Below are 15,071 nucleotides of genomic sequence, written 5' to 3' on the forward strand. Positions count from 1 at the left end.
AGTACACAGAGTGAAGCGAAAAGACTACAACTGTGTAAACAAGCCCCATTTCCGTTTCCGGTGGAGGAGGGATATTGACTATTCCAACAGAACTCAATGGGATTTACAAAATGCTAAATAAAACACTACAGGAACGTTTTTTCTTTACGAAACTTTTTTTGGAACGTCATTGAACAGCGCTGACGACCCGGTGAGTAGCATATTTAAAAAAAAGAACGTTTAAGGTTGTTTTAAGGACATTATCGGACATGCACAATGGAAGCCATTCTGAAGCAGCCAGGGGGGGATTCTGCATGAGCCAAAAAGCAGAGACAGGACCAATTGTCAAAATTTTGGTGTCGATCATTCGATTTCATCCTGGACACTACAGAAAATGGGCTAAAAGTGTTAAAAACCGGAATTCTCCTTTAAAGTGTTGTATTGTAAGGCAAAAGAACCAGACGATCCACCTCCTGTCTGTAAACAGACTCATTACCATCCTTCATCAGACTAATAGCAGTATTATCATCTGTAAACTTTACAAAATATCATAAGAAAATACATTTAAAAAGTACTGCATAAAAAGCAGACATGGAATAGAAGACACACTGTTTCCTGGATGTTTCCTGGGTATTTAGCTGTTTCAGAACTGGAGAGCTCCTTTAAAGAAAAACTTCTAAATCATTGGTGCAAAACTGTGCATAATCACAGATTCTCCTTCCAAAAAGCTGTTAGACTTTATAACTAGTGCTGTTTAATACAAAGTATCTGCTGTTTTAATACATTTGTTTTCATAAATTTAAAATTACTGATGTTTTTTATGCATATACAAAACCAAACTCATTTACATTTTTCAATATTTAAAATATGGTATTTTTAATAACTAGCCTCTAATTCATATTTTTTTTACTTTCCTGCTGTCTCCACTGTGGGATAATAAAGGTTATTTCTTCTCTAGAATGTCAACAAGCACAGTGAAGCTGGTGGTCAGAGTCAATGGAAAGATGGATGCAGCTAAATACAAGACAGTACTGGAAAGAAATAAAACCTGTCAGAGGCTGGAGGATATTTTAGACCCAGTTGATGGATCACCTTAGAGCAAGACAGCTAACACTCAACGTACAGCCTGAGCTATGATGAAATGATTTAGATTAAAGTTTGATCAGACATGTTTTAATATCGTCTAGTCAAAGTCCAGATTCACAAGGGGCTCTCAATGCAGTGAGTGAGATTTTTTTTTTTCTTTGAGGGTTAATTACCTTGAACATAAGTTTTTCAAACATTTTAAAATTAATTTATAAAAACAAATATATTCCTTCCACTTCAAAGTTAATTAATATATAATAGAAGAATATCCGCTCAAGTTAAAAGTCTTACTAGTTTTGCAGTTTCTGGGTTTTAACATCTGAATGCATGACCCTGAGTTTCTTTTTATGTAATTTTTTATTTATTTTTTTTTCTTATTGTCCTTTGCTAATCAATAGGGGCCTGTGGGGCCAGTGGGCCCTCGGGGGGATCCTGGATTTGAGGGCCCCATGGTGAGTTTAGTATTTGTCACTGGTTCTGTAACAGTTTTACTTATATACAATAATATTATGCCTACAATGTTCTCTGAAGTTAAAAAATAATGTTTGGGAAGCTCCTGCTACCCTGCACTGCCATCTGCTGGTCAAAAACTGTCAAAGCGTCATAACTTTATGCTTGATACTCACCTATATGGGTTGTTCATGTCCTTTATTTTCATGTAGAAGACTTGTTATTATTTCACAATATTATTTCACTAGTTATGTGTTAAATTTGAATTATATTGCAATTTTTTTTTTACATATTAAGACTTGTGTCCCAATGTTCACAGGGTTTGCCAGGGAGACCGGGTCATCTGGGTTTCCCTGGAGTCACGGTTGGTCATAATTTAGATCAGCTGATTTATTGGTTTCAGAATCAGATTGAATGAGATTAAATATCCAGATGTGTTTCTGCTGGCAGGGTAACCGTGGACCTGATGGGGACAAGGGGGATTTGGGAGCTAAAGGCGACAAAGTAGGAACCAGGAACTTTTGTTTTATTAACTGGTTTCAGAGAATATTTGAAGATATTTTTGTTCATGGTTGAATTTTGCCCCATTATAAAGATTTATTCTTTCATTAATGTATAATTCTTCTTCTTTCTTTAATAACATTTATTTTTGCATTGATTGTTCTTTGTATGTGATATAGTTATTCTTTTCATTTTTATTATGTGCTTATTGGTGCATTTACTTTTTGTTACATTTTTAAGTTATTAATCTGTATTCTTTGATTTTCTTGATTGTTTTAGCTTTGATTTATCAATTAGAATAATATATATTTGTTGTTAGATTCTGTTGTTTAGTTATGACGAATAGCACTCAAAGCCTAAGTCTCTGCTATGCCTTCTAAAGGTGGACATAACCACCTGATTTAGGATCTTATTTTTGTTTTCATATCACGCCAGATAGTTGCACTTTTATTTATTTTTTGTCTTTCAGGGAGTTCAAGGGGCTGCAGGCATTAGGGGCCCTCAAGGCGAAAGAGGCCCTATTGGTTTACCAGGCTTCCCAGGGGTCAGTGGTCCACCTGGCCCCAGAGGTACTGAGGTAAAATATGAAGGACTGTTGTTTCCTTGTACCATGAAATATAATGATAAACTTTTGGCTCTATATCTCCCAGCCCTAAAACATAGCATTTCAATTTGTTTTTTGATTGATATATGGATGTGTTAGAATGTAGATTTGTTTGAATTTATAAACCTGCAAACAACACGTGAGACGCATCAGTGCTGCAATTTTGTAAGACAGGATGGACCTGATCTTAGCCAACCTTCTTAATGTCAAATACAGGCATTTGACCAAATAGTATATAGTGCAAAGTAGAACTTATATTATAATGTGAACAGTGTAAAGTTATTAGGGCTATGATTGCTTTCTGCTTTCACTGCACATGAATGAGTGTCTAAATCCAATGGTAATATTGTTGCTCATTTATGGAACTGATTATTTGTGAATCCTTTCTTTGCCTTCTTTGCTTCTTTTGGTCTATGGTCCAGAATATTGTAAAGAGCTCAATCATATTTTGTTTAAAAAAGGATTGACAGGGAAGAAGAAAACCAGGAGAAGTTGACTGAGTTGATATTTTCTCATTCAGGGGGTAGATGGTGAAGCAGGCCTTCAGGGGAAACAGGGCAGACCAGGAATAAAGGTCAGTAATGATTTGTGTATCTAGAAACAAACCAGGCATCACCCTCTTGTTGTTGTTTTTCTCTCTCTCGTTTTTCCCCCTTTTTCTGTTTTTTTTTTTTATTATTTTAATCGGACCTTAATTTTCTTTTTTGTTCATCCTCTTTTTTTACATTTGCTATTTTATCTTTTTTCCTCCTTTTATTCTCTTTTTTACACTTTTTTGTTATTTTTTTCTAAATTTATTGGCACCCCTGCAGTAAAATGTTACCTAAAATAATACATTGTTTGCTACTCTATGTGCTGATTTATTCAGTGCTAGAAGTGCACAAATTATTTGTTCCCCTGCTGTAAAATCAGCGCTCTCCAAGATTATGTCTGTAACCTGCACCACATTCTATTCCCCTGAAAGCAGGGCAGGTGTGCTGACTCTTCATTCAGTCAGAGCTTTTCTCTTTTTTACAAGTAGTAAAGAAAGGGGTATCTTCGATTATATTTCTTTGGCAAAGCCGTTGAGTACCTACCTAGATATACCCATGGCAACACATGCTTAACTCCCCTCACCATCCACCACTGCACTCCTCCATTGCCAACGGTTTACCTGTTCCTGTCTGATTACAGGCTAAAAATGGAAATTTAAAATAAACAGCACCTATGTGAGTGACATTATCCAGGGAAAACCATTACAGCTCTGTGAGTGAGCAAAGTCAAGAAAACCCATCTACCTCCAATTTTTCCAGCAGTAGCAGTGTGTGCATGATGTGAGCATCAGTGTAGCTGGGTCAGAGTCAGCACCATGGACAGCGCTGTGGAAATAGAGGTGTCCATAAACAATACCATGCGTACAAGAATATCTTTTATATTGAATCTCAAGGCGATCAATTCTTCCAAATCTCTTTTTTTCTCTGAATATTTTCTTTTTAATTGTAGTTTTTTTTTTTTTTTTTTACATTTTTACAAAGGACATGTTTTATTGTGTGAAGAAAAAGTGTAATTATAAGCTTAGACTTAGACAGATTTATTTTTTTATTTTATGCACATGAATGTAAACAAAAAAATTTTGTTAAGAAAAACTCTCCAGGCACTTTCATTTTTTTTTTTTAATGCAGCCTTGAAAACAGTAAAAAAAAAAAAAAAATACATAAATAAAAACAGTAATATAAACATAAGACTATATATTTACAGTTCTAACATTTCAGTTTTTTTTTTTGTGTTTTTTTTTTTTTTTGTCATGCCATAATATTCATTTATCTCGCGCACCGCCAGGGATTTGTGCATCACTCTTCTGGAATCCCTGGCTTAGAGATGGCCAAGAAAAGTATCTGATTATACTGTATGTGTGATAAACCATCACTGCTAATTAATCATGTGTTTAATTATTATCCTGCAAAAATCCCTTATGCCCACTGATTTACAAAGAATTTTTATCTAAAATGTCCTGGTGCCGTGTTTGAATGAATCCATAATGGGAAATTGTCATGATGGGTTCTCTTAGAGTAAAGCCCAACACACACAGAGGCACTGGTAAAAAGTCCAAAGAGTTTATTTAAGTCCAAAGAGTCCAAAGAGTTTATTTAAGGCACAAGCACGAGAATAACAGTTCTGGCAGGGGGCTGGTTCACTGGGATCTGAGCAGGGAAGGGGAGATGGCTGGTAGCTGAGCTTCCAGCTCACTGCAGGGAAACAACAGGGGATAATCCACATGGGAACCTCTAGGGAAACTCCACAGAACTCTTCAGGTTTCTACCATGTAGGAATCTTGGGTTGGCTCACCAGGGCAGATTAGCAGGTTAGCTTTCCTAGAGCTTCAGGCTTGGGACTGGCTTCCTGTGATGCAACTCTCCCAGAGCTGCAGGCCAGAGACAGGTTGCCAGAGAGACAGTTCTTCCAGAGCTTCACGAAGGGACAGGAGGTTAAGCTCATGCAGAGCTTTCACGAAGAGGCAGGAGGTTAAGCTCATCCAGAGCTTTCACGAGAGACAGGAGGTTAAGCTCATCCAGAACTTTCACGAGGAGACAGGAGGTTAAGCTCATCCAGAGCTTTCACGAGAGACAGGAGGTTAAGCTCATCCAGAGCTTTCACGAAGAGGCAGGAGGTTAAGCTCATCCAGAGCTTTCACGAGAGACAGGAGGTTAAGCTCATCCAGAGCTTTCACGAGAGACAGGAGGTTAAGCTCATCCAGAGCTTTCACGAAGAGGCAGGAGGTTAAGCTCATCCAGAGCTTTCACGAGAGACAGGAGGTTAAGCTCATCCAGAGCTTTCACGAGAGACAGGAGGTTAAGCTCATCCAGAGCTTTCACGAAGAGGCAGGAGGTTAAGCTCATGCAGAGCTTTCACGAAGAGGCAGGAGGTTAAGCTCATCCAGAGCTTTCACGAGAGACAGGAGGTTAAGCTCATCCAGAACTTTCACGAGGAGACAGGAGGTTAAGCTCATCCAGAGCTTCCACGAAGAGACAGGGGGTTAAGCTCATCCAGAGCTTTCACGAGAGACAGGAGGTTAAGCTCATCCAGAACTTTCACGAGGAGACAGGAGGTTAAGCTCATCCAGAACTTTCACGAGGAGACAGGAGGTTAAGCTCATCCAGAACTTTCACGAGGAGACAGGAGGTTAAGCTCATCCAGAGCTTTCACGAGGAGACAGGATTCCTGTGAGGCAGAAACAAGGAAGAATTAGAATCTGATCTCACACTTGAGATAACAAAGAATCTTCTGTAACAGAGGCTCAGGAAGCTAACCAACTAAGATCAACACTGCGGCGTAGAATCCTTCTTCTTCTTCTTATGGGATTTTATGGCGGTTGGCAGACTTGTGAATTGTGCATTACCGCCACCAACTGATATGGAGTAAAGCAAGATAACAGGAAACGATTCACCCCCCCCCCAAAAAAAAAAAAAAAAAAAAAAAAAAAAAAAAAAAAAAAAAAAAAAAAAACCTGTGTAACTTAAACCAACATAATACTAAATCACATTTGCCCATATAATTTTAATTTACTCTAGGTCATCTTAACTCTGCCAGTTTCTGATGGTCCCATCGGTCCTCCCATCATACTTCCAACCATCTCCCAGTTCAAATCTTTAATGTCCAGATATTTTTCTGCAGCCTTCACTATTATTTTGATTTTTTCCGTTTTTTTTTGTTGTCTGTGCAGTACAATTAATTACTTCTACCATGAAAAGAACAAAATTTGTCTTTTTAACAATAAGTGAGTCTTCATTAATTTTTGGAGATTTCTCTAGAGGTTTGGAATTTGCTGTGTGTTGAACTGTAGGTTTGGGTTTTTCTGACTGAGATGGGATCCTTTTTGCAGCTTCAGCGTAGGTTATTCCGAGCTCAAATTTCATTTTTTTAATTTCCTCAGACCTTTTGCTTGCTTCACAGCCGCGATAGGCAGCAGTATGTTCTCCACCACAATTACAGCATTTTATTTTAGCTTCTTTTCCACATTTTCCGTACTCATGTTCTCCTGCACACCTTCCACACCTCTGTTTCCCTTTACAAACTGCTGCAACGTGACCGAATTTTTGGCATTTGAAACATCTCAATGGTGGAGGATTGTAGATTTTGACATTATAGCTTATGTAACCGATGAATACTTTGCTTGGTAATTGCTCTTCTTCGAATTTAATTAGCACAGATAAACTGTCAGATCTTTCTCCGTTTCTTGTTGTTTTTAACCGTTTTACTTCTTTTACTTTTGCACCGCTTATGTTTTCCAGAATCTCTTTTTCAGAAATTTTTAGAGGAACTCCTCCAATGACTCCCCTGCTGATCTTTTTGTTCTCCATTAGGCTGCACTGAACTCTTATCCCGTCAATTTTGTTGATACGTATTGCTTTGCCTTGCTGGGCGCTGTCTCTGCAGTTAATTAGCAGGTCTCCACTGTACAGAATTCTGGCACCTTTGACTTCTCCGACAAGTTTATTGATGGTTTTTGTTAAGTGAACCGGATTCCAATTTGTAAAAGAGTCTGCCTGATTAACGACTTTGAATATGACTTTGAATTCATTTTGTTGTGCTGTGGAATGTATGGAATGATCATCACTGGATTGTTCTGAACTAGATTCCCCTTGAACTGATCTCTGTTTTTTCCGCTTTTTCTCATTTTTTGATGTTGCTATTTTCCAACCTTCATTGTCACTATTTCCCTCTTCCATCCCACAAGAATCGCTTCCTGTTTCCTCACTACTCACGGCCCAAGACATTTCTCCATAAGCAGCTTCAAAACACGCGCCATGCACCAAACGACCATCCACCGAGCCTCAAACACTTCTTGTGTCAACGTGGCTTCACCGCGCGGCGTAGAATCCAGGTCTGAAGGTAGCTTAAATACTGTGGTCCTCCTGATTACTAGATCAGCCACAGGTGTGTGAGAGGCTCAGCTTCAGGAGGACCCACGGCGCACTCTGCTGGAGGCAGAGGGTAATCTCCAGATCCCCACAGTAACTCCAAACCTAAGGGAAAAAACAAAAAGCAGAAGAGGATCCTCGGCGCCCTCTGGTGGGCAAGCCTGAGGATCCCAACAGAAATATTGTACAGTAGGTGCCCCAGACCTTCTTTCCCATCAAACCAACGTGGATGATCTGTTGTGAATATGTTTCATATCCCATTGAACGACCAATGATTATATAAAAAAAAAAACCCTAAGCTTAATTTATTTCAGTAAAGATTTGTTTCCAGCTGATGATAAAAGCATATCTGGCTGCTGAAAAAATCACACTGAGATAATCGAATGTTCCTGTCAATCAAGGAAAAAAATACGTCTAATTTTATTATTAGTCAGATATTCATATAATTATACAAATTAGGTGATACACGAATCCTTTCCTTGTATGAGCAGAAGATAAATGCAGGCCCTCATAAGATCTTTTAGTTCCTACCTTAGCTTTAAAGGTAATTATAGGCATTTTATTTGCCAACAGCAATTTTCTCCTCTTGTCATTATTGATGTCAACACATATCTGAATAACAAGAAGCTTAGGAACAGAAAAACTGAGAATATGAAATTAGTAAATGGAAAGTTTAATGCAAGACTGATTCAATTTAAAAGCAAAGTAGAAACTAAAAAATGCCTCAAATGTAATTGTTAAATTGGGTAAGACAGGAAGGTCAAATATCATAGTTCAGAATAGTTTTGTTAAAGTGTTTTTCTTTTTCATACTGAAAAAAACTCAAATTAAAGCTGTAATTATAAAAAAACATTTTAGTAATGCTTTGCTAAAAGTTATATGAAAATATATATTTAAAGATCCTTTACACATCTCGATCAGGGGGGGGCAATATTTGTCCAGGATGATGTACAGAGGTATTGATTAATGCCAAACAGGGCTTTGTGAGGAAGATTATCCCACTTATGCATGTTTAACACTTTTGACTTCTTTGATTTATGTCCACAATTATGTTATTCCCTGATGTGAAGTATAATTGGTTTGCAGGTGGTGATCTCTGTACCCTGCCTGGGGGGAAAGGACATCCCACAAATGAACTTCATTTACATGAATCACTTATTTTAATTTGACAACTAATCAGGTTAATACTCTGACCTTCTTGAAGGGGAACAGAGGAGAAAATGGACGTCCTGGCAGACCTGGACCTAGAGGAAACAAGGTTAATACAGTGAAATTTGCAGAAACACCTTCTTTTAATCAAACTGTACATAATTTATACTTTCTTCATTTTTTATTTTGTGTTTTTCTTCAGGGTTTAAATGGACTAAGAGGCCACCCTGGACAGCCAGGCACATTTGTAAGTCTTAATTTGAACAAATCCTTGACTGTCTGCAGACTATCAGCTGCAGAAACTTGTCCTTTAGTGTGCAAATATTTGAAGGAAGTCTTTGCAGTTGTTTATTTGTTTTTATAAGCCAGATTCAGATCTCAATCACTTACTCTGTCTTTACAATTTCTTTTCAAGTAAGTTTTTTTTCCCTTTAAAGTGATCTTCCTTATTTTTCTGAAGGTCTGTCAATGTTTTGTTATTTTTATGTCTTTCGTTATTTTTAATCCCTTTTTTGTCCAAGAAACAAAACGATTACAGAATAATTTGCCACCTGTGCCAGGAAAAAAAATGTCGAAACTGGAGAAAAAGGAAAAAAATGCCTAAGCTGCAAAATCCATGTTCAGCAGTTAAACAGAATCCTAAAGGGAATAAAAAAGAAAGACAAGGCTAGATGAAAGAACAATATTATCCTTCTGTTGATCTTTGGTTGTAATCCTAATTTTCAGTTAACAGCTCTTTAAGAATAAGTTTGCCGTAGCTGAAATTCTATTGAGCTGATTTTACATAGATTCAACTAAATAAATAGTAAAAACTGTGTTTACTGTGACATGCTACCTAAATAATCAGTTAAGCAGTATTGGGTGAGTAATATTTACTTAGTTACAGTTACTTGAACAAATCTTTTGCTTGAGTAATGTCTTAGTAAAATATCAATAGTAAAATGTTTGGCGGCTCCCTCCATTGTGATTAATCTAGCTGAATTTCAAACAAATTGTTTTTTTTAAAAACAAGTTTATATTCATCTCAAAATTCTTTTTAATATTTTGCACACAAGCTTACTTTAACCTACGATCACATTTGTCAAACTTTCAAAAATACATTTTGAATTGGGAAAAGCTTCCTGGAGGGGAAGCAAAACGTCTTCAAATCTTGGAAACAAAGTCCAGTGGATTGTTTTTGTAAACTTTTACGGAATGACTATGACCTGGATGACTGAGAATCTTCACCAGCATTTGTCTAGCTAATATACAGTGTGGGTAAATAGGATCACTGGAGGTACTACATTTTGATGTCACAAAGGAAACTGGCCTGAAAAAGACATGAGTGAAGTTGGCCCCCCCACATTCTTCAAATTAGACAAAATTAGTGTCAAACGTTTGTGCTACATTTCTGCTGGTTTGTGCAGCAAAAATTTTTGTTTGTGCTGCTTTGGATTTGAAGATATTAATGAATATGTAAAGGTCAAAAGGTCAACCAGCCCCCCCACCTTCTTTAAATCAGACAAAATTGGTGTCAAACGTTTGTGCAGCAAATATTTTCGTTTGTGCCGCTGTCATTTTAAAGATATAAAGAAATATTTTTTGAGGTCATCAAAGGTCAACCAGCCCCCTCACCTTTTTCAAATCAGACGAAATAGGTGTCAATTAACTCAGCTCTGTTTGTGCAGCAAAAATTTTCGTTTGTGCTGCTATGGATTTGAAGATATTAATGAATATGTAAAGGTCAAAAGGTCAACCAGCCCCCCACCTTCTTCAAATCAGACAAAATCAGTGTCAAACGTTTGTGCTACGTTTGTGCAGCATAAATTTTCGTTTGTGCCGCTATCGTTTTAAAGATATAAAGAAATATTTCTAGAGGTCATCAAAGGTCAACCAGCCCCCCCACCTTATTCAAATCAGATGAAATAGGTGTCAATTAACTCACCTCCGTTTGTACTGGTTTGTGCAGCAAAAATTTTCGTTTGTGCTGCTTTGGATTTGAAGATATTAATGAATATGTAAAGGTCAAAAGGTCAACCAGGCCCCCCACCTTCTTCAAATTAGACAAAATTAGTGTCAAACGTTTGTGCTACGTTTGTGCTGGTTTGTGCAGCAAAAATTTCCGTTTGTGCCGCTATCATTTTAAAGATTTAAGAAATGTTTCTAGAGGTCATCAAAGGTCAACCAGCCCCCCCACCTTATTCAAATCAGACGAAATAGGTGTCAATTAACTCACCTCCTGTCAGGGTCCTGGTCTGATTGTTCCTGTTTTCCTTAGTTATCCATTTGTTGTCCTCTGCTGCCCTCTTGTGTCCTTCCTTGCTCTGTTTCTCTGTCCTGCCAAGCACCTGTTGCCAATTTCCTCGTCAGCTCTCTCTCTGTCTCTGTCCCCTTTAAAAGCCCTCCCTGTTCAGTTCCTGTTTGCTAGATCCTCGTTAAACACCCCGTCTTGCTTCCTGTCTGTTACCTGCCTGCCCTGTCTCGTCTCTCCCTGGCTCCTAGTTTTGATTTACCCCTGATGTCTCCTTGGTTCAGGTTCGTTTGCTGTTTTTCTGTTGGACTCTGATTTCTGCCCCTGGTTCTGTGAACCAGAATAAACAGGCTTCATTCACCTCTGCCTACTGGTGTCTGTGTTTGGGTCCTCCACACAAACACCGATCATGACACCTCCGTTTGTGCTGTTTGTGCAGCAAAAATTTTCGTTTTTTGTGCTGCTTTGGATTTAAAGATTTAAACAAGGTGGGGGGGCTGGTTGACCTTTGATGACCTCTAGAAATGTTTCTTTATATCTTTAAAACAATAGCGGCACAAACGAAAATTTTTGCTGCACAAACGTAGCACAAACGTTTGACACTAATTTTGTCCGATTGGAAGAAGGTGGGGGGGCCAACTTCACTCAGGTCTGGAATTTACACATAACTTTACATCTTGGATTTTTTTATTATATAGTTTTAAAATATCAGTTGTTATTGTGGGCTACTCAGTTATTTTTTACCAAATACTGTTTTACTCTTAATTGATAGATTTCAAGAAAATGCTATCCAGAAAAATTCCTTAATCACACAAAGCTTTTGAGATTAATTTGTTTTCTCATAGTTAATCTTTACATAATTTTCTCCTTTTTAAAAAAAATGAATCTTTCACATATATTTACAGGTTTTATTTTTATTTTTTTTTTTGCATTTTTTAAAAATGTATATAAATAAAATATGAAAAATAATCACTCTTGACCAATAAAAATTTTTTTGCTATGTCCATGTAGACCAATGCTCCCAAAAGTTTAAAGAATGCAATTTGTAAATCGAAATGTAAAAATAATGCCATTAAATTGCATTGCATTAATCAATAAAAAAAAAAGAGAGACTTGAAAAAGTAAAGTAAAATAAAAAAATTATTTTGGGGGAGTAGGGAAATAAGTTATACAGATAAAGGCCAGATCTGAGCATCCACAGTTGTTCTTAACAGCCTTACCTTATCACTTTAATCTCCCCAAAAAATGGAATTATGGCTGCATTCACCTACAGAATTTATTCTAATAGTTAGCAACTTATCACTTCAAGACATTCTTGAAGTGGTTAGAATCCACTCTTTTTTTATAGCCATAGAGCAGGGGTCTTCAACTTTTTCCAGGCCAAGGACCCCTAAACTGATGTATAGATGGAGCGGGGACCCCCTAATTATATATATTGTATTCAATTGTGTTATATCAAACTGGTCCTATATGTAACGAAAGTAATTTCTCCGTGGGATTATTAAAGTATTTCTGATTCTGATTCCTGGTTGGGTCAGGTGTTGTAAATGAATCGGTTCCCAGCTTGAAAGAGGTCCTGCACTGCAAAAACATTCTAGAAATGAGTAAAAATGTTTTAAAATAAGTGTATTCACCCTTAATTTAAGCCGGAAAATAAAATGATCTGCAAATGGAATGAGCATTTTTACCCTTGAAATAAGATAATTAGATATTATGCCCTTGAAATAAGAGACTTCAGTTGTTTTTTCTTATTTTAAATGTTAATGGTCTTATTCCATTGGCAAAGTGTCTGCTCAATTTAAGAAGAAATCCACATATTTTAAGAAATAATTACTAAATTAGATTAACAGTTTTTGCAGTGTGTGTGTCTCTGAATGTGTGCATCGATGACTGAAAGACATCTTCTGCCTCCATTTATCTGTTTACTACAGTGTGTTGAATTCATGTTAATGTGCATCTAAAAACATTTCAATGAGTGGAAAAAAATTGCAGGGGGAAATTTAAAAAAAAGTCTTATCAACCAAAACTTTCGCGACCCCCATGCAGAACCTCCGTGGACCCCCTAGGGGTCGTGGATCCCCTGTTGAAGACCTCCGCCATAGAGCATAACAGGGTACGTAAGGCTAGGCAAGGAAAAGGGTGTTATAGATGCTGTGTAAATACCCATACATATACATGGAAGTGTAATTCAAGAATCATTAATAACTCCAAAAAACAATGGGTGTTTGAAAATTATGTATTTCTCAAACCTTCAAGATTGTAAAATACACTGCTTATAAAGTAAAAAAAAAAAGAGTTAAGCAAATATCAAGGCTGAAAGTTGACAAGGCAGTTATAGGATTAAATGCAGCCAAAAAGCAAAGAAAAGCATGGATAATATTATATAACACCATTTTAAACATTCCCCCATAAATAGGAAGATCAAAGCTTCTGGCACTCTGTTTTATGTTTATTGGAATAGGAACCATTTCAGATGGCTTATAAAAATTAAGGGACAGATACATATTTTTCAGATCCTTTATACTTCTATAGAATGGATGTCTAATATATTTGTTTGTTTTTGCCTAATTTCTTTTTAGGGTTACTCTGGGCTACCAGGACCGCAGGGAGCAGAAGGAAAGCCTGGTACACAGGTTCCCGTTCTCTATCATATTCAAATCCCATCACATCTAACATGATCATTGTGTGTGTGAGACAGAGAGAGATGTTACTTGTACTCCTGCTTCACTCTGTTCAGGTTATTTTTGTATTATTCATACAAGCATATATGAATAATAAAAATAATCCTAATAGAGCTTGGCTTAAATGTTGCACTTTAATCTTTCAGCGCAAAACTTTAGCTTATTATGAAGAATAATAGTAGAATTGAATGCTAATTCTAAGAGTTCTAAAACACTAAGACGGAAATGTCCTCCATCAGTCACAGCTGTCTCTTAAGCTCAGTGACAGGTTCTTATGAAACAGTAAAAGACAGAAAAATCTAAAATATTCAGTTATATTTTGAAGTAAAATTTATCTTTGCATCTAGTATTTGTTTTAAATTCAGGCAGAGTGAGATTTTGACACTATTTCATTCACTATAAAAACGAAAAAGTTAGTTCAACTCAAAATTTCAAGGCAACCGACTGCACAGAATTTTTTAGTTGAAGGCATCAACTTAATTTTTTAAGTTTTGTAGAACTACACTTATTAAGTTGTGTCAGCTAAGTTTTTCAAGTTCTGCCAACTAAGTTTTTTTTTATTCAAGTTACTGGAACTTTCAAGTCTGTAAAAACTTATTATTTTAAATTCCGATTATCTATAAAATGTTATTTTAAATTCAGATTACTATCCCCATTAAATCATCCACTGACAGTAAACCAGTTAAATTTTGCATATTTATTTGAACCACTTTGGCAAAAACAGGTTTACAATTCCACAATGTAAACAAGCAATGTAAACAAGTAATCTTATGCTTAAAGCAAATCGGGTTTCAGCATATATTTTTTTACTTTCCAACTCCTGTTAAAACCTTACAAATAATGCAATATCACCAGAGATGACAGGAAACCAGTGCCTTAGTCTTCTCTTGGACAAGTCCTCAGGGAAAGTTACCGCCAGCAGAGTGACCAGATGGCTGATGCAAACTTTAGAAGGGAGCTCCTGGGAAAATCCATGGAAACCCCGTAGCAGCCGGTTGCCATGACAAATTTGAAATGAGCATGCGCAGATAAGTTGACCTCGCTCGGACTGGGTGTCAACTACAACTTCAAAGTAAACTCAACTTAATTTATAGAATAAGATGAACTTTTCATCAGAAACTTATGAAAGTGAGTTCAACTGGCTCACAAAAGACAGTTCAAGTTCTAACTGGCAATTTTATTGTCAGTGAATGCAAAAAACAATTTTGAGTTGTCGTTTTTACAGTGTTGCAAAACTTGACTTTATAACAGGAAAATATAAAAAATCATCAGATATTAACCCCATTTATATAATTCTTTTTGGATAAACAGCATTTTCTACTTTTTTCTACTGTGTTTCAGGGCCCGCAGGGGGCAGACGGCAGTGCTGGCTTTAGGGGTCCCAGGGTAAGACTCTAAGCGACCTCAGGTTTTCATGGTACCAGTGCTTCAGGGTTCAGCAGAATAAAACATCCATGGTTGCCACTTAATCAGACACCACAGAATATTAATAC

General features: G+C 36.8%; 1 protein-coding gene across 2 annotated transcripts in view; it reads left to right on the forward strand.

The window, feature by feature from the left end:
- Positions 1-15,071, forward strand: part of si:ch211-196i2.1 (collagen alpha-1(I) chain) — a 170,673-nt gene that overhangs the window by 106,790 nt on the left and 48,812 nt on the right. For both annotated transcript variants that reach the window (XM_038268314.1, XM_038268315.1), the window contains 9 exons: positions 1,464-1,517; positions 1,835-1,879; positions 1,966-2,019; positions 2,486-2,593; positions 3,141-3,194; positions 8,723-8,776; positions 8,870-8,914; positions 13,477-13,530; positions 14,920-14,964. In XM_038268314.1, the coding sequence (XP_038124242.1) occupies positions 1,464-1,517; positions 1,835-1,879; positions 1,966-2,019; positions 2,486-2,593; positions 3,141-3,194; positions 8,723-8,776; positions 8,870-8,914; positions 13,477-13,530; positions 14,920-14,964 (513 nt within the window). The remainder of the gene's footprint in view (positions 1-1,463; positions 1,518-1,834; positions 1,880-1,965; positions 2,020-2,485; positions 2,594-3,140; positions 3,195-8,722; positions 8,777-8,869; positions 8,915-13,476; positions 13,531-14,919; positions 14,965-15,071) is intronic.

The sequence above is a fragment of the Cyprinodon tularosa genome, unplaced genomic scaffold (genome assembly GCF_016077235.1).
Source record: "Cyprinodon tularosa strain WSP-4 unplaced genomic scaffold, ASM1607723v1 ctg7, whole genome shotgun sequence".
NCBI classification, from domain to species: Eukaryota; Metazoa; Chordata; class Actinopteri; order Cyprinodontiformes; family Cyprinodontidae; genus Cyprinodon; species Cyprinodon tularosa.